Consider the following 18,155-nt stretch of genomic DNA (forward strand, 5'->3'; position numbering starts at 1 on the left):
CCCCACAGTCCACTGGCAAGGCTGACCCTGGCCTTTCTGCTGCTTGCTGACCCACAGCCCCCAAGCCATACACAACTGAGAGCCTCACCAGCTGTTTCTCCATGTCCTCATCCCGAGGAGAGCTGACAAAGATCGTGTTCTGCATCAAACCCACAAAGCACCAGAAGGTGTCTGACTCGTCCAGGACCTCGGCCAGGATGGGTGCCACCAGGTCCGACATGCCCTGGGAGTAGCCGATGGCTGGGTTGTACACCGCATAGTTCAGCAGGATCCTCCTGGAGACGCAGTGCAGAGAGCAGGGAGGTCAGTGGAGGACGGCTGCAACATAGCAGTGTGTTGTTGTGCAGGCCAGTAGAACCCCAGGCTGGAGACCCTGGGCTGTCCGGGCCCCCATCTTTCACCATGATCTCAGAGGAAGGAGGGCAGCTCTGGGACCGTCTCCAGAGCCTGGGGAAAGGTAATGGCCTGCAATTAGGCACTCACCAGCCCAGCCCCTCGAGAGCAGGGCAAGGAGGAATGTGGGTCTGATTTTCTTAATTGTCAACTGCCTGTGACAAAGGGTGGGCTGGCCAGGAACGTTTTCATGGGCTGCTAATTTTGTGCAATTATTTGCCAGGAGGTAGCAGCACGTCAAAGATGCCAGCCTCAGCCCTGTGTGGCTTTATCATCCAGAAGACCACCCAATGGGAGACAGAGACACTCAGGGGGAGGCTGGCCCACAGCTGGTGTGAGACAAGCAAGGTTAGGCTTAGTGGATGCCCAGCGGGTGGGGCCTACAGGCCTTCCCTGGGCCTCTAGGACAATAAAAGACCCACTGACATTGCCTAAAATAGCTAACAACCCTCTGATTCTGGGGCATTGAACCTGGAGGAAAGACCCCTGACCCCTGCAGAAGCTGCTGCTCTTCCACTTCCCAGAGGGTCAACTGAGGCCTGAGGGGTGAGGTGGCAGATGGGAGTGAAACGGAGGGGGGAGGAAACATGCTGGCCGGGAAGGTGGTACCTCATGCTCTCCACATTGGGATTGCCTTCTCCTCTGAAGAACTGGTTGCTTCGATCTGTCCGTACCACATCCTTGTCCACGGTGAACTGCACGTTCCGCCAGAACGCTCTGTGCTCTTCAGGGGTCATGGAGAGCCTGGCATGGAGCAGAGCGCCCGCTGGGGGGTCAGCAAGCGGCACAAACGCTCCCGGCTGGCGCGGGCGTCCCGCCCAACCCCGCCCAACCCTGCTCCCAGATGGGAACTGGGGCCGCTGGCAAACCCTCCGGCTCCCACTGACCTGGGGTGGGGGTGGTGCACAAGGCTTTCCAAACATTAACTCGGCCTCACGGGTCCCAAACAGAGAGCAGACCGTAGCCCCGGGATCAGCGAGGCCCAAACGGACCTCAGCAGTCCCAGTGCCCCCCAAACACCCCCGCCACCCCGGGGTTCTGCGGAAGGATGTCAGCGCCTCGTTAAGTACGTTGAAAAAGTATTCTAAAATCTTGACATGCGAGCTAAAGAGAGCCAGTCCCAGGGCCCGCCGCTGGGGTAATAACTGCACTTATCCAGCCCCATCGCTCACGGTCCTGGGAGACCCATTTTTCAAGGAAACTATGGGTCACGGAACATATTATCAATGCTGAATTGCACCTCAAATTGCCTTTCCAAATGACATTTCCCTCCGCGGCGCTGGGGTGGGTTTCCCTCCGCGGCGCTGGGGTGGGTTTCCCTCCGCGGCGCTGGGGTGGGTTTCCCTCCGCGGCGCTGGGGTAGGTTTCGTTTCCCTCCGCGGTTCGAGGGGGCCCCGGCCGGTCGCCGCGGTCACCTTTTCTGCTGGATCTCGGCGTATTCCTTTCTCTTCTGCATCCGCAGCGCCTCCCTTTCCTCCGACGTCGACTCGTGGCTGTAATAACGCAGCAGGAAGGGCCAGACCTCCCCCCGGATTGACACATCAATGCCGCCGAAGAAAATGGCCTGGAGGAAGCGGCAAAAGTTGGGGAGGGGCCAAAGTAGGGCCGCTCAAAGGACCCCCAAATCCCCGGAGATCTGTGTTTTGGTGGCTTTGCTGCGCCTTCTTGACAACTGATGCCTTGATTCAGATCGCTGCAATTTGCACATGTTTGGAAGGGGAAAGTGCCGGCCCCCCATTCCCATACAGGACACAAACCAGGCTCATTTCAATGTCAATGCCCCCCCTGGTGCGGCACTCAGATTAACCTGTCGTTCTCACGTCAGGGCCTAATCCCGGTTTTGGAATCGCGGCGCGGGCTGCGAGCTCTGCTATACAGGCTGACGCGGGGTCCTCCAAACCCGCTCCGGAGGTTGCTTTTTCATCGCAGCGGCTTTGATTGCTCTATCGGGCGCGTTCACACAGCCAGCTCTGGCACCAGCGGACGCACCCCCCGGAGGCGGCCCGTGGGCATGGCCCCGACCCCTGGTCCTGAATCGGGCCCCGCGGGCACACCGGGCCTCACCTTGCGGAGCTTGTACTCCTCCTCCACCTGGCCCAGCGCGTTCAGGTGGCGGAGCCAGGCCGCGACGTCCAACCGTCGGTACATGCTCTCCTCGGGGTGCGTCTCGGAAGACGGCAGTTTGGGACGCCGAATGGAGAACTGCATGCACGTCTTTTCGTCGGCGACCTGCTGGACGGGAGGACAGTTGGGGATCAGTGTCTCAGCCGCTTCGCTTTCGAAGCCAGCCGCGCTCTTCGCGGGATGTGAGCCTTCCTCGCTCTCTTCTGAGAGGAGGAGGACGCCTCTTCCCTGCATACAAACCCCTAAATGGCAAGTGTAATTAGACACAATTCAAATGAAAATACCGTCCTCTTACCATGGTCCCCCCTCGCGCTCCCGGCTCCCGGCCCACTCCCATCGACCGCCGCCCCCCACTGTCCCTCCAGCCCCGCCGCAAAGACGGAATTAATGCCTCGGACGGCCAACTTCCCTCTGCCGGGAGGGCCTGCAATAAATTACATGTGATTGGCCACATACAAAGGGATGGCTGTTCTGCGAGCGGGGAGCCCGCCTGTCAGGTTGTCTCCACGGGCAGTCACGGATCCAGGGCAAAACTGCAGCTGACATTTAATTCAAAAATCAAAGGTTGTTCAATGTAGGGGGAAAAAAAAGCCATGCTACTGTAATAAGGGAAGCCAGCAGGAGGCTCTGTGGGAAGGAAGGGAATTTTAAAGTCAGCCCGTTTCTAATAAGCACATACAGTATCTTAACCAGATAATTAAAGAGCTCTTATTACATTTGTATGTAGATTGAGCAAAATATGGCAGGAAGCCTTGTCAAAACATGATTTTTCAAGTGCGGAGTACTGCCTTTACAAGAAGCCTGGGCACATGTTTCAAATCCCAAATTGCTGCTCTGTAGGCCCCCAGCGACCACGGGTCACACCGGAGAGGCCTGGGTCTCCGGGGGAGAGAACCAATGTCCTGGGCCCCCGTTGGAGGGGAGGGGGGAATGGGAGGGGGGGTGTCTCAGCAGCCAGGTGCCTCCAGGGGTGGTGCAGGGCCTCCCTGGGGGCAGTCCCCAACCCTCCTCTGGGCTACCTGGTCTTTGAGGTGCGTCTCTGCGCAGTATTTCCATTGCTGAAGCACGTCGGGCAGCTTGTCCAGGCCACCGTGGTGGAAGTGGAACACCTTGTACTGGCTTTCCCGGCTGGCGACGACCAGCTGGCCGCTGGTGCAGGCCTCATCGCTGAGTGGCCATCGGAGGGTGGAAGAGAACAGACCCATGAATATGTAAACATGGGTTTTTATTTCCAAGTATAATCAGAGGCCCCTATTGCCAACCTCAGAGGCAGGAAACAGAAAGTCCCCGTGGAGTTTGGCTGCTGGCGGCAAGGGGACAGAATTATGCCCCAACAGAAGCCATCACCCCTTTGCTGAAGAAGGCAAAGCAGCTCCCTTCCTGGGAGACCCCAGGTTGTATTGTCCTCACTCCCGGGAGACCTGCCAGAGCAGCCTTCTGTCCCCACCCTTGCCTGCCAGGTCATATCCTCCCTTCTCTCTGGGGGTCCTGGGGGTGGATGCCCTGACGGGGAATCAGGTTTTGAACCCAGATGGGGCAGCGCTAAGGGATGCCCCTCCAGCAGCCTTCCCCATCCGTCATGGAAGGCACTCTGGGAGAATCCTCCGGGGAAATTCACAACACATGCCTCAGGGCCATCACCCAAACTTGGATTCCCTTCCATGAAAGGCGGGATGTGGCTCTGGGTCTGGGAACTCCCACAGAGACATGCCTGCTTCTTCTAAGCACCAGTCTTGGTTGGTGCTTTCCTGCGGCTGGGCCACCCTGCCTTTCAGGAAGAGAGAGATGAGGTGGCCGTTAGGCAGGGAACTAAAAGGGATGGCTCCCCATAATGAAGGAAAGCGTGCCTCCCTCTAGAAAGCCATGGCCTCTTCCGAGCTGGGCCTCTGGGTGGGTGACCGGGGGCAGCCTGCAGCAACTGCTCTCTGTGTAGCCCTGGTTCGTTGTCTTTCCCCAAACCAGAGCTCCAAGCAACAGCTGCTTACCATCACCCTGAAAGCAGAGGAAAGAGTTTGGGAGCTACCCAGACCCAGCTCCTGTGGGGCAGCCGTAGGGGGCACTGCTGACAAGACTAGTGATGTTGGGAAGCAGATGTTTGGGGATGCAGGGGTGCTGGACCCAAGCATGGCCCCCCGGGACACGGCACACAGGCAGCTTCCAGGACATGGCCAAGAGGGCCTCACCTGAAGAAGAGGCGGAGGGAGCGCATGTGACCCAAGTCCACTCGGAACACACCGCAGATCTGCTCCAAGGCGCAGGCCCGCTGCGGCTCGTCCCAGCGCGGGGGCTGCAGGAGGCCACTGCTGTCTGGGAACTGCAGGTGGGCGTCCACGCTGGAGGGGGAGCTGGTGGAGCAAGTCATGTTAGGGCCACACGTTTCTCTGTTGTGCAGCCATGGGGGAAGGGCAGGGAGGGCTGGGGAAACCATTTCAACGTGCATGCACACTCAGAGATATAGCTGAACACGCTGGGCACATAGAGGCTGTCCACGGACACCCATGAATGAACGAACGAATGAATCCTATCATAGGTCTTGCCCAATTACACTTTAATGTGGATGGGAAAGCATTTTTGTGATCAAATTTTGTTCCACCTCAACAGAGATATTAGGTTGTCATAATGGCAGATGAGGTCCTACTGACTGGGTTTGAGCCCTTGCTATGGGACCTTGGGCAAGTTACTAAGCCTCTCTGAGCCTTTGTTTCCTCTTTTGCACAGTGAAGATAATAACATGGCTTCGTGTAGAATGAACAGTGCTCAGTGCTGGGCACCCTGGTTTTCAGGGCTTACTGAAAGAAGCTGTTTTGTGACCATTTTAGACAGTGTGGGGCTTCCTTTTGGGTTCAGATTGGTTCAGTATTTTCCTGAAAAAATAGTGGTTCCATAAGGAAGCATTTGGGTTATAATACTGTTAATACTAATAGTAAACACTTAGCTCTGTGTTAACCACTTTTCATGTGCTTTTTATCACATATAAGCTTCACAATAAATCCTAGGAAATGGGTGATTATTACCACCATTGTACAAAACAGGAATTGAGGCTCAGAAAGGTTAAGTAACTTGTCTAAGGTCACACAGCTAGCAGGTGGTAGAGCTGGAATTTGAACCCAAGCTTTGTGGCCCACACCTTCACCAGTGTATTTAACTGCTTCTAAGTTCAAAGTTCAGCAATACAACCCCATTATCTTATTCTACTTCTTTAAAAAATTAATAATTTTGTTTGGCTCCTCGGTTGCCAAATATTTTATTACACGGATTCAGCTACACCACAGGTTAAATGCCGTCTCTTGAGATTTAATAGTAACATCTAGCAGATGACTGCTAAAATATCGCCAGAGTAAAGGCAAGCATCAGTTCTGGATCCCAACCCCGATATCCCACAGAGGTAAGACTGCAATCACTTTATCCCACTTTCCTGTTTCAGCCGAGAACATAAAAGTGTCAGAGGCAATGAATCCTGAGGCACCTCTTCCTCTGATGGGCACCAGGTCTCCAAATGAAGCTACTCTGGATTGTTCAAGCACAATCCCTCTAACTCGGAACTTCCTCAAAGAGGAAGACTGGCCTTTGTAGAAACTTCGCTGCTTCTAGAACAATACTGGGCCTGGTGTGCAGTTCTTCCCCACCTGCCTAAGGAAGTGGGCTGAGCCAGGTCCTCCCATTTCTGAGGGGCACCTGTGCTCTCCCAGGAAACAGACTCAGGTAAAGATAGACAGCCGGATGGGAGGGTAGGTAGACAAGCTGAAGCACGCAGCCACACGGCAAACTCGGACCCAAAAAGGCTGAGGGATTCCCTGTCCTCCCGAGGGGAGCCTGAGTGGCTGCACTATGCAATGACTGTCTGCAAAACAAGGCAGCCGCAGGTCTGAAGACAGCCCCCCACCATGCCGCTTCACACAGCATTTCATAATCTGCGTATTGAACAATGAGGCCGCAGTGGCCGGAGAGCATGTGCTTGGCGTGCTTCCCCGGCGGGGCCGGCCCATCCGGGCTCACCTCCAAGCCCAGCCAGAGAGGGCCCACCAAAGGGTGGCATTATTTCCAGCCCCTCTCCCCCAGTTCTCCCCACCGCCACTCCACACGTACATAGCACGATCCTCCAAAACCTGCATGCCCTTCTCAACATGCTACGTCCTGCTCACCCCACAGGGCAGGCCAAGGTTTGCAGAAACCAGATCCAGGATGGACACTTGCTCTCGCAGAGTCCTGGCCGAAGCCACTGCTCCTCTGCTGTGGTGGAAGGACTGGGGTCCTGAGGGGAAGCAGCCCAGGAGAGAGGCCCCCCAACACCTTCCTGCAGCAACTTGCCCCCAGGCAGAAGTCTGCCTAAACCCTTTTACAACTCCTGAGGGGGAAATTATTTGCATTAATTAATTGATTGATGAATTAATTCAAGACATTATGTTGGGACCTACAGCTGGGGTTCCACGGTTCAAACTGGAGCAAAGTTGATAGGAGACTTTGTTCTCTTTTATTTAGGGCCTGTCATAGCAGATGACTGTACAGTCTTCTAGGTCACCTAGGGCCATATCTGTTTCTGCCTGAAGACCCATTGCCATGGGGTTGAGGGCCGTATCTCGTTTGCTCTTCTGCATCCCCAGCTCTCAGCACAAGCCTGGCACAGAACACAGAGATTTAACACCCATGCCTGGGATGAAAGTGTTAAATGTCTGGGAATTTTGAAGTCATAGAAAAACATGGAAATAAAATCTTGGGAAAATTGAAATATGTACAATTTTTATTTTTTATCTTTTTACACATGCAGAGCAATTTGGTTTTAAGAATACTCATATGTGTGGCATATAATTTGGCTTGTTCGTAAAATTATTGTGTGGTACATTAAAATTATAAGGATGGTTTATCTAAGGCAATAACTCCTAATATGCTATAAGTTAAAAATGTTTTATAGGTAGAGGGAGAAGATGCTAAACTCTAAGAAATACAGCATTTCTTTCTGAAGATCACCAAAATGCAAAACAGAAATGAATAAGAAAAGCCAGCTCTGCCGCAGCAAAACATAGCAAGCGTGTTCTTTGTCAATCTGGCAACTCCTGCAATGTCAGGCACAGAGTTGGAGATTAAATATGGCCCCAAATTCCTAGAGTGGTGTTTGTTTCCCTACCCCTGAATCTGGGCTGGCCTTTCGAGTGGCTTTGGCCAACAGGATGTGGTATGAGTGACATTCTATGAGCTCCAGAGCCTGGCCTCAAGAACTTTCTGTATTCTCACTCTTGGTATACTCCTGCCACCATGTAAGGAAGCCCAGGCACAAGTGATGAGAGATCACAAGGAGAGAGAGACTCAGCTGACAGCGTCAGAGTCCCCGAACCTCATGGACAGAGACCATTTCAGACCCTCCACCCGGTTGAGCTCCCAGCTGCCGACAGCTGCCTGAGGAAGCCCCAGAGCACCCAACAGAACAGGCTGACTTGGCCCAGCCCAATGGGAAGACCTGTGAGCAAACTGAAGATGGTGGTTTTAAGTTCTGGAGTCCTTTGTTACGGGGCTATAGATAACTGATAGATACGAGAAGTGTCTGTTTTCAGAAAAAGCTTGAGCAGGAAGGAAGAAACCTCCAAAATTATTATTTTTGGTTTTTTGGGGTTTTTTTGGTCATGACAAGGAGCATGCAGGATCTTAGTTCCCTGACCAGGGATTTAACCTGTGCGCCCTGCAGTGGAAGCGCGGAGTCCTAACCACTGGACTGACAGGGAATTCCCTTCCTCCAAAATTACTGAATTGTGGTTCTCAAGGTCAAAGAGACATTGCGGCCAGACTCTAACATTTTTAAAAATCCAAACTTCTAAGTTAGCTCTTGCTTTTCTTCCTTCTGAGCCTTTTGATTCAGTTGAACAGTTAGTCGATGGAACCCCAGCTGTAGGTCCCAAGTATAGTGTCTTGAATTAATTAGTCAGTCAATTAATTAATGCAAATAATTTCCCCCTCAGGAGTTGTAAAAGGGTTTAAGCAGACTTTTGCCTGGAGGCAAGTTGCTGCAGGAAAGTGTTGGGGGGCCCTCTCTCTGGGGCTCCCTCACCTCAGGGCCCCAGTCCTTCCACCACAGCAGAGGAGCAGGAGCCTTTACCCTGGACTCTGTCGGAGCAAGCGTCCATCCTGGATCTGGTTTCTGCAAACCTTGGCCTGCCCCGTGGGGCGAGCAGGATACAGCGTGTTGGGAAGGGTGTGCAGGTTTCGGAAATTGTGCTGTGTGCATGTGGAGTGGCGGTGGGGAGGACTCTGGGGGAGGAGGGCTGGAAATAATGCCACCCTTTGGTGGCCCCTCATAATTGCCAGAACTTGGAAGCAACCAAGATGTCCTTTGGTAGGTAAATGGATAAACAAACTTCAGTACATCCAGGCAATGGAGTATTATTCAGCGATAAAAAGCAATGAGCTATCAAGCCATTATGTCCATATGCATTACTAAGTGAAAGAAGCCAATCTGAAAAGTCAGAGTCGGAAACTTACTATATGGTTCCAACTCTATGACATTCTAGAAAAGGCAAAACTATGTAGATAGTAAAAGGATCACTATCCTTTTGTCAGAGATCCTGGTTGTCAGAGACTGGGGGGAGTGGGAAGCGGTAAATAGGTGGAGCACAGGAAAGTTTTAGGGCAATGAAACTACTCTGTATGACATTATAGTGGTGGCTACATGTCATTATATTACATTTCTTAAAACCCATGCAATGGGTTCGTAATCGTAATGTAAACTATGGACTTTGGGGGATAATGATGTGTCACTGTAGGTTCATCCAATGTAACAAATGTAACAAATGTACCACTCTGTACCACTCTGGTGGGGATGTTGGTAACGGGGAGGCTTTGCATGTGTAGGGGCAGGGGTATATGGGAAATCTCTGTACTTTCCCCTCAATTTTTTTATGAACCTAAAACTGCTCTAAAAAATAAAGTCTATTAAAATGAAAAGCCAAAAAACCAACTGGGACATATATACGACAAGGATTAATATCTTTAATACAGAAAAAAGTATGTAAACTTAAAAAAATGAATGCCCAACAGAAAAAATGGCAAAGGTACAAGAAAAAACAAATCACTAGAGAATAAATACAACTAGCCAATAAAATTTTCGTGTCCAGAGTAATGAAATAAATGCAGCTGGAAACAAGATACAATTTGAGGGGAGGTCTATGAAATTGGCATAATTAAAAAGTTATGAAATATAGTGTAAGTAAGGGTTTGGGGAAACACTCTTGCACAGCTGGGGGCACTGTATGCTGTTCAGATTTCTCTCAATGGCAGTTAGGAAATCGGATGCAAAAGGCTTAAAAATGTTTATGTATTTTGACCCTTTACTTTCATTTCCAGATATTGATCCTAAGAAAACAGCCAGAGATACCTACAGAAAATATGCATGTGAATAGACACAGAAACAGCCTCTGACAAAAATCTAATGCTCATTCAGGATAAAAGCTGTCAGCAAACTAGGAATAGAAGGGTACCACTTCAGATTGATAGAGGGCACCTGCAGACATTCTACAGTTCACATCATACTCAACGGTAGGAGACTGAATTGTTTCCGCCTACAATTGGGAGGCTCTACACTCAGCAAGAGGCAAGAAGAGAAACTGAAACACATAAATATTGGAAAAGAAGAAGTAAAACTGTCCCCATTTGCAGATGATATAATTGTTTACATGAAAAATCCCATGGAATTTACAAAATAACTATTAGAACTAATCAGTGAATTTAGCAGAGTTATAAAATAAAGATTAATGTAGAAAACTTAATTGTATTATTAAAGACTAGTAACACATAATTGGAAAATGTAATAAATAAAAAATTCCACTTATAGTAGCAAAAAACCCATATAAAATACTTAGAATAGGGACTTCCCTGGTGGCGCAGTGGTTAAGAATCCGCCTGCCAATGCAGGGGACAGGGGTTTGAGCCCTGGTCCAGGAAGATCTCACATGCTGTGGAGCAACTAAGCCCATGCGCCACAACTACTGAGCCTGCGGCCTAGAGCCCGCAAGCCACAACTACTGAGCACACGTACCACATCTACTGAAGCCCATGTGTGCCTAGAGCGCGTGCTCCGCAGCAAGAGAATCCACCACAGTGAGAAGCCTGCGCACCACACAACGAAGAGTAGTCCCCGCTTACCACAACTAGAGAAAGCCCGCATGCAGCAAAGAAGACCCAACACAGCCAAAAATAAATTTTAAAATTAATTAATTAATTTAAAAAATACTTAGAATAAGTCCAACAAATGACATTCAAGACCTATACACTGAAAAACGTAAAACCTTGCTGAGAGAAATTAAAGGAAAACTAAATAAATGAAGATATATACCATGATCATGGATTGAAACAGTCACATCGTTAAGATGGCAATCTTGCCAAATAGATCTACAGATTCAACACAATTCCAATCAAAATTCCAGCAGAATTTTCTGAGTAGAAATTGACAAACAGACTCTAAAATTCATATGGAAATGCAAAAGACCTAGAATAACCAAAGCAAATATAAATAAAAGAAGAAGAAAGTTGGAGGACTTATTATAAACCTACAACAATCAAGGCAGTCTGGTATTGCTTAAAGAGCAAACTTTTAAATTAATGGAACAAAATAGAGCCCAGAAATAGGCAAATATGATCAGTTAATTATCGACAAAGATGCAAAGACAATTCAATGGAGAAAGAATAGCTTTTCAACTGATGGTGTTAGATCAACTGGATATCTGTATGAAAAAAAAATTAACATCAACCCTTTCTTCATTTCATACACAAAAATTAACTCAAAATAGATCACAGACCTAGATGTGATACCTAAAACTTTAAAACTTCTAGAAGAATCCATAAAAGAATACTTTTGCAACCTTAGAATAGGCCAAGTTTTCTTAGAAAACAAAAAGCACAAAACATAAAATAAATAATTAATAAATTAGATAATTGAAAACTCTTTTCTTCAAAATACATCATTAAAGAAAATAAAAATGCATCCCACAGCCTGGGAGAAAATATTCATAATACATATATCCAGTGAAAGACTTGTATCCAGAATATGCATGAGGAACTCTTAAAACTCAACAGTGTTGTTAGATAAATATTTCTTAGATGTGATACCAAAAGCATGATCTATAAAAGAAAACAAGTGATAAATCAGACTTCATTAAAATGAAAAACTTCTGCTCTTTGAAAGACACTATTAAGAAAATAAAGAGACAAGCCACAGACTGGGAAAAGATATTTGTAAAACACATATCTGATAAAGGATTTGTATCCAGAATATAAAAAGAACCCTCAAAGCTCAGTAACAAAACAAACAACACAATTTTAAAATTGCCAAAAGATTTGAAAAGACTTCACCAAATAAGCATATGACATCATTGATCATGTGAGAGAAATGGAAACGGAAACCACAATGTGATATAAGGAGATACAATGTGACACACTACACACCTATTAGAATGATTAAAAAACAAACATATGAAAACTGCTGTTACAGAATGCTGGCCAGGATGCAGAGCAACTGGAACTCTCATACTTTGCTGGTGGGAATAGAAAATGAAAGAGCCACTCTGGAAAATAGTCTGGTGGTATCTTATAAAGAAAGTCAAACATACACTTACCATACAACCTATCAATCTCAATCCAAGAGAAATGAAAAGTGTTCACACACAGATCGGTGTATGAACGTTTATAGCAGTTTTTTCATAATTGCAAAAGCAAGAATCAACAGGTATTTCTTTCAACTGCTGAATGGATAAGCAAACAGCAGTACAACTATACAGTGGAATACTCTTAAGCAATAAAAATGAAGAAACCACTGATACACACAACATGGATGAATCTGAAATGTATTATGTTAAGTGAGAAAAGCTAGACTATACACGAAAAGATATTCAGCATCATTAGTAATCAGGGAAGTGCAAATTAAAACCACAATGAGAAAAAAAAAAAAACCACAATGAGATACCCCTACACACCTGTGAGAATGGCTAAAATTTAAAAGACTGACTATACCAAGTGCTAACGAGGATAGGGAGGAACTGGAACACACTGCTGATGGGAATGTAAAGTGGTACAACCACTCTGGGAAACAGTTTGGCGGTTTCTTAAAAAGTTAAACACACACCTACCATATGACCCAGCCATTACACTCCCAGGTATTTACCAAGAGAAATCCAAACATTATGTCCATATGCAAGACATCTACACAATGTTTGTAGCAGCTCTATTTGTAATAGCTAAGAACTGGAAACAACCCAGTGTCTATCATCAGGTGAATGGATAAACAAATCATGATATATACATGCAACGGGATCAGACTCAGCAATAAAAGTGAATGAACTGCTGATATACACAACAATGTGGATATATCAGAAAATCACTATGCTGAGTGAAAGAAGCCAGAACAAAAAAAACAAACAAACAAAAACATACTGCAGGCATTCCGTATATATAAAGTTCTAGGAAACACAAGCTAATCTACAGTGATAGAAAGCAGATAAGTCATTTTTGAGGTAGGGGCTAGAGGGAGGCATGGGTTACAAAGGGACACAGGAAATTGGGGGGTGATGGATGTTCATTATCTTGATTGTGGTGATGGTTTCACCAGTGTACATATGTCAAAACTCAGCAAATTGTGCACTTTAAATATATGCAATTTATTGTACCTCAATTATACTTCAATAAAGTTGTAAAAAATACCAATATTCAACTCAGTATTATTACCTAATTTCTAGCAATAAGGGATATTTTAATATATTGTAGCACATGCATATGATACAATGCCATTAAGCTACTATAAAACGTTTTATAAAAGTATTTAATGACCAAAGAAAATGCTATTATGTTGAATGAAGAAAGTAGGATGAAAAATTATATGAAATGATACAATATGGTTTTGTATATAATGTATATTTATAAATATTTTAAATCTACATAAATATATGAGTAGAAAACTACACCAAAATGACAATAAAGATCATCTCTAGATGGCATTATAGTTTATTTTCATCTTGTTCTTTATCTTACACATTTTCTAAAAGGAATAATGTATCATTTTGATAATCAGAAACAATAAGCTAATCTTCTATCTTTTTTTAAACAAGAAGTCCATATTAGCTTTTATATTGCAAAACCAATAAGGATAATTTCAAAAAGAAAAGAAAAAGTGAGGTATCAAGGACCAATTATCATCACAGTTACCCCTTATTTGAGGTTTCCTATGTGCCAGGAGCTCTGCTGATTGCTTTAAAGACTTTCTCATACCAACACTATGAAGGAGATATTATTAACCCCATTTTATAGCTAAATAGACTGAGGCCAGGAACATCACCCTCAAATTTCACAGATGGTAAATGGCAGAGCAGGGATGGGCCAGGTGTGGCTCATCCAAAGCTCAAACTCCTGACTCCTATGGTGTGTGACTTCCAGAGACAATGGCAATGACTTAAAAGGAAAAAAAGGAAGATACAGAGGAAAACAAAATTCTATTTTAAAAAGCATCTCTTAAAGAATGCCCCTGAAAAACATACCTACTGCTCCCCATTGCCCCATGCTCCTGGATCTGAAACCGTCAGCAGTCAGGTTTTGTCTGCCAGTAAAGCCCCAGTCCTCAGCCTGGCACGTGATACACTCCACAAGTTAACCTCAGCTTATCTTTGCCTGTTCCTCCTTGTATTACTGCATCACACTGTATGGCTTTGAGCAATAGAAATTTATCTCTCCCAGTCTGGAGACCCCAAGTCCAAAATCAAGGTGTCAGCAGGGCCAAGCTCCCTGTGAAGGTCTAGGGGAGGATCCTGCCCCGCCTCTTCCAGCTTTTGGTGGAATCCTTGGCTTTCCTTGGCATGTGGTACATCAGCGGTCCCCAACGTTTTTGGTACCAGGGACCGGTTTCGTGGAAGACAATTTTTCCACGGAAGGTGTGGGGGGGTTGTTGGTAGTGGGGGGATGGCTCAGGCAGTAATGCGAGTGATGGGGAGCAGCAGATGAAGCTTTGCTCGCTCACTGTCTGCTCACCTCCTGCTGTGCGGTCGGGTTCCTAACAGGCTGTAGACCAATAGCAGTCTGTAGCCCAGGGGTTGGGTACTCCTGTGATACAACACTCCAGTCTCCACCTCTGTCTTCACATGGCCTTCTTCCTTCTGTGTGTGGGTCTCTGTGTCTCTGTTTTCTCTTCTTATAAGGACACCAGTCATTGGATTAGGGCGCACCCTAATCCAGATTGGCCTCATCATAACTAATTACATTTGCAAAGACCCTCTTTTTAAATAAAGTGGAATTTTGAGGCTCGAGGTGGACATGGATTTAGGGGGACATTATTCAACCAAGTTATACCCCTTTGCATGTTCCCACTATATCTTAGGCAAACTGGACAACTCACGTCTTTCCACCCCATAAGGCCCTCTCTCCGTGCATTTGCCTCCTTGGGTCCCTCCCTCTGGGTTGCCTGCTCTCCTGTCTCTATTCCTGTTCTTTTCACTCTCCAAGACCCAGTTTGTCTGTGTTGTTTTCCTTTGACCTTAGGGAAGCTGCTAAGCAGAGTATCTGGTGTGTCACAGGTACCCAATATATGCTGATTTTCCTTTATTTCTTGCAAAATCCTTAGAATTTTATCCTTCTCTTTTGTGTGTTTTGCTTTGGATTTTGTATTAAGTCACTTGCTGATGCCCAAACCAGACAAAGACATCACGAGAACATAACATTCTAGGCCCTAATGAATATCCCTCGTGATAGAGACACAAAATTCTCAACAAAATACTAGCAAACAAAATCCAACAACATATAAAAGGGATCATACACCATGACCAAGTGGGATTTATGCCAGGAGTGCAAGGGTGGTTCAACATATGAAGATCAATCAATATAATATACCAGATTAATAAAATAAAGAACAAAAGCCACATAATCATCTCAATAGCTGCAGAAAAAACATTTGACAAAAATCCAACACCTTTCATGATGAAAACACTTACCAAACTAAAAATAGAAAGGAACTTCCTCAATCTAATAAAGGGCATCTATAAAAAACCACAGCTAACAACATACTCTATGGTGAAAGACTGAAAGCTTTCCCCCCTAAGATCAGGAACAAGACAAGGATGTCTGCTCTCACCACTTCTATTCTACTGGAGGTTCTACTCAGAGCAATTAGGCAAGGAAAAACAAATGAACAAAAAATAATCCAGACTGAAAGAAAGAAGTAAAATTATCTGTTTGCAGATGATATGATCTTGCATATAGAATATCCTTAGGAATTAAGAGACACACACACACACACACAAACCTGTTAGAACTAATACATGAATTCAGCAAAGTTGAAGCATACAGGATCAGTTTACAAAAATTAATTGCATTTCTATACACTAGCAACAAACAATCCAAAAACAAAATTAAGAAAACAATTCCGGGCTTCCCTGGTGGTGCAGTGGTTGAGAGTCCGCCTGCCGATGCAGGGGACGCAGGTTCGTGCCCCCGTCCGGGAGGATACCACATGCCGCAGAGCGGCTGGGCCCGTAAGCCATGGCCGCTGAGCCTGCGCGTCCGGAGCCTGTGCTCCACAACGGGAGAGGCCACAACAGTGAGAGGCCCACGTACCACCAAAAAAAAAAAAGAGTTGCACAACAACAACTGCAAAAACATTGTTGAAGCAAATTAAAGAAGACCTAAACAAATGGAAAGTCATCCCGTGCTTATGGATTGAAAGACTTAATACTGCTAAGCTGGCAGTACTCCCCAAATTGATCCATAGATTCAACACAATCCCTATCAAAATCCTAGTTGCCTTTTTTGGAGTTATTGACAAGCTGATCCAAAAATATTATGGAAATGCAAGGGACCCAGAATAGCCAAAACAATATTGAAAAGGAAGAACAAAGTTGGAGGACTCACACTTTTCAACTCCAAAACACACTATAAAGTGGTACTGCCATAAGGACAGACGTATTGATCAATGGAATAGAACAGATGATCTAGAAATAAACCCATACATTGATGGTCAATTGATTTTCAACAAGGGTGCCAAAACAACTCAGTGGGAGAAAGAATAGTCTTCAACAACTGGTGCTGGGACAACTGGATATCTATGGGCAAAAGAATGAATTTGGACCCTTACATCATACCATATACAAAAATTAACTCAGAATGGATCAAAGACCTAAATGTAAGAACTAAAACTATAAAACTCTTAGAAAAAACACAGGCATAAATCTTCATGACCTTGGATTAGGCAGTGGTTTCTTCAATGACATCAAAAGCACAAGCAACCCAAGAAAACATAGATAAATCGGACTTCATTAGAATTAAAGACTTTTGTACTTCAAAGGAAACTATGAAGAAAGTGAAAAGACAAATCCACAGAATGGGAGAAAATATTTGAAATCACATATTTGATAAAGAACTAGTACTCAGAATATATATATATATAAAAAAATTAGAACACAACAAAAAGACAACTGACCCAATTAAACAATAGATCTATCTAAATAGATGTTTCTCCAATGAAAATATACAGGATTTCCCTGGTGGCACAGAGGTTAAGAATCCACCTGCCAATGCAGGGGACAAGGGTTCGAGCCCTGGTCCAGGAAGATCCCACATGCCGCTGGGCAGCTAAGCCCATGCATCACAACAACTGAGCCTGTGCTCTAGAGTCCGTGAGCCACGACTACCGAGCCCGTGCACCACAACTACTGAAGCCCGCGCGCCTACAGCCCGTTCACCACAGCTAAGAGTAGCCCCCGCTCGCCGTAACTAGAGAAAGCCCGCGCGCAGCAATGAAGACCCAGCGCAGCCCAAAATAAATAAATAAATTAATTAAAAAAGAAGATATACAAATGGCCAATAAGCACACGAAAAGATGCCCAACATCATTAGCCATTAGGGAAATGCAAATCAAAAGTACAATGAAATACCGTTTCACATCTACTAGGATGGTTACAGTAAAAACCAAAGATAGAAAATGTAAGTGTTGGTGATGTTGTGGAGAAATTTGAACCGTTATACATTGCAATGGGAATAAAAAATAGTGCAGCTACTGTGGAAAACAATTTGGAAGTTTCTCAAAAGTTAAATATCGAGTTACCATATATGACCCAGCAGTTCCACTCCTACGTATACACTCAAAAAAATTGAAAATATATATCCACACAAAAACTTGTATATGAATTAATGTTCATAGCAACATTATTCATAATAGCTCCAAAGGGGAAATGACACAAATATCCATCAGCTGAGAAATGGATAAACAAAATGAAGTATATCCATACAATGGAATGTTATTCAGCCAGAAAATTAGTGAAGTACTGATACATGCTATAACACAGAGGAATCCTGAAAACATACTAAGTGAGAGAAACTAGTCACAAAAGGCCACACACATACTGTATGACTCCATCTATATGAAATGTCCAGAGCAGGTAAACCATAGAGACAGAAAGCAGATTAGTGGTTGCTAGGGACTAGGGGAGGGAGGAGTGGGTTTTAACTGTGATGGGTATGAAGTTTCTATTCTGGAGTGATGAAAATATTCTGGAATTAGATTGTGGGGATGGTACAACTTTGTGAATGTACTAAATGCCGTTGCATTGTACACTTTTAAAGGGTGAGTTTGGGGACTTCCCTGGCGGTCCAGTAATTAAGACTCTGTGCTTCCACTGCAGGGG

The 18,155-nt window shown here is 45.6% G+C and overlaps 1 protein-coding gene across 7 annotated transcripts in view; it reads right to left on the bottom strand.

Moving 5' to 3' along the window:
* TBC1D16 (TBC1 domain family member 16) overlaps positions 1-18,155 on the bottom strand; it is an 87,136-nt gene that overhangs the window by 13,043 nt on the left and 55,938 nt on the right. For 6 of the 7 annotated variants that reach the window (XM_060291024.1, XM_060291022.2, XM_060291025.1 and 3 more), the window contains exons 4-9: positions 4,701-4,862; positions 3,537-3,684; positions 2,458-2,625; positions 1,809-1,957; positions 1,003-1,137; positions 89-275 (exon numbers count right to left, since the gene is read on the bottom strand). In XM_060291024.1, coding sequence (XP_060147007.1) covers positions 89-275; positions 1,003-1,137; positions 1,809-1,957; positions 2,458-2,625; positions 3,537-3,684; positions 4,701-4,862 — 949 coding nt within the window. The remainder of the gene's footprint in view (positions 1-88; positions 276-1,002; positions 1,138-1,808; positions 1,958-2,457; positions 2,626-3,536; positions 3,685-4,700; positions 4,863-18,155) is intronic. The other variant, XM_030837911.2, reaches the window with a different exon arrangement.

Source organism: Globicephala melas, chromosome 20 (assembly GCF_963455315.2).
Source record: "Globicephala melas chromosome 20, mGloMel1.2, whole genome shotgun sequence".
NCBI classification, from domain to species: domain Eukaryota; kingdom Metazoa; phylum Chordata; class Mammalia; order Artiodactyla; family Delphinidae; genus Globicephala; species Globicephala melas.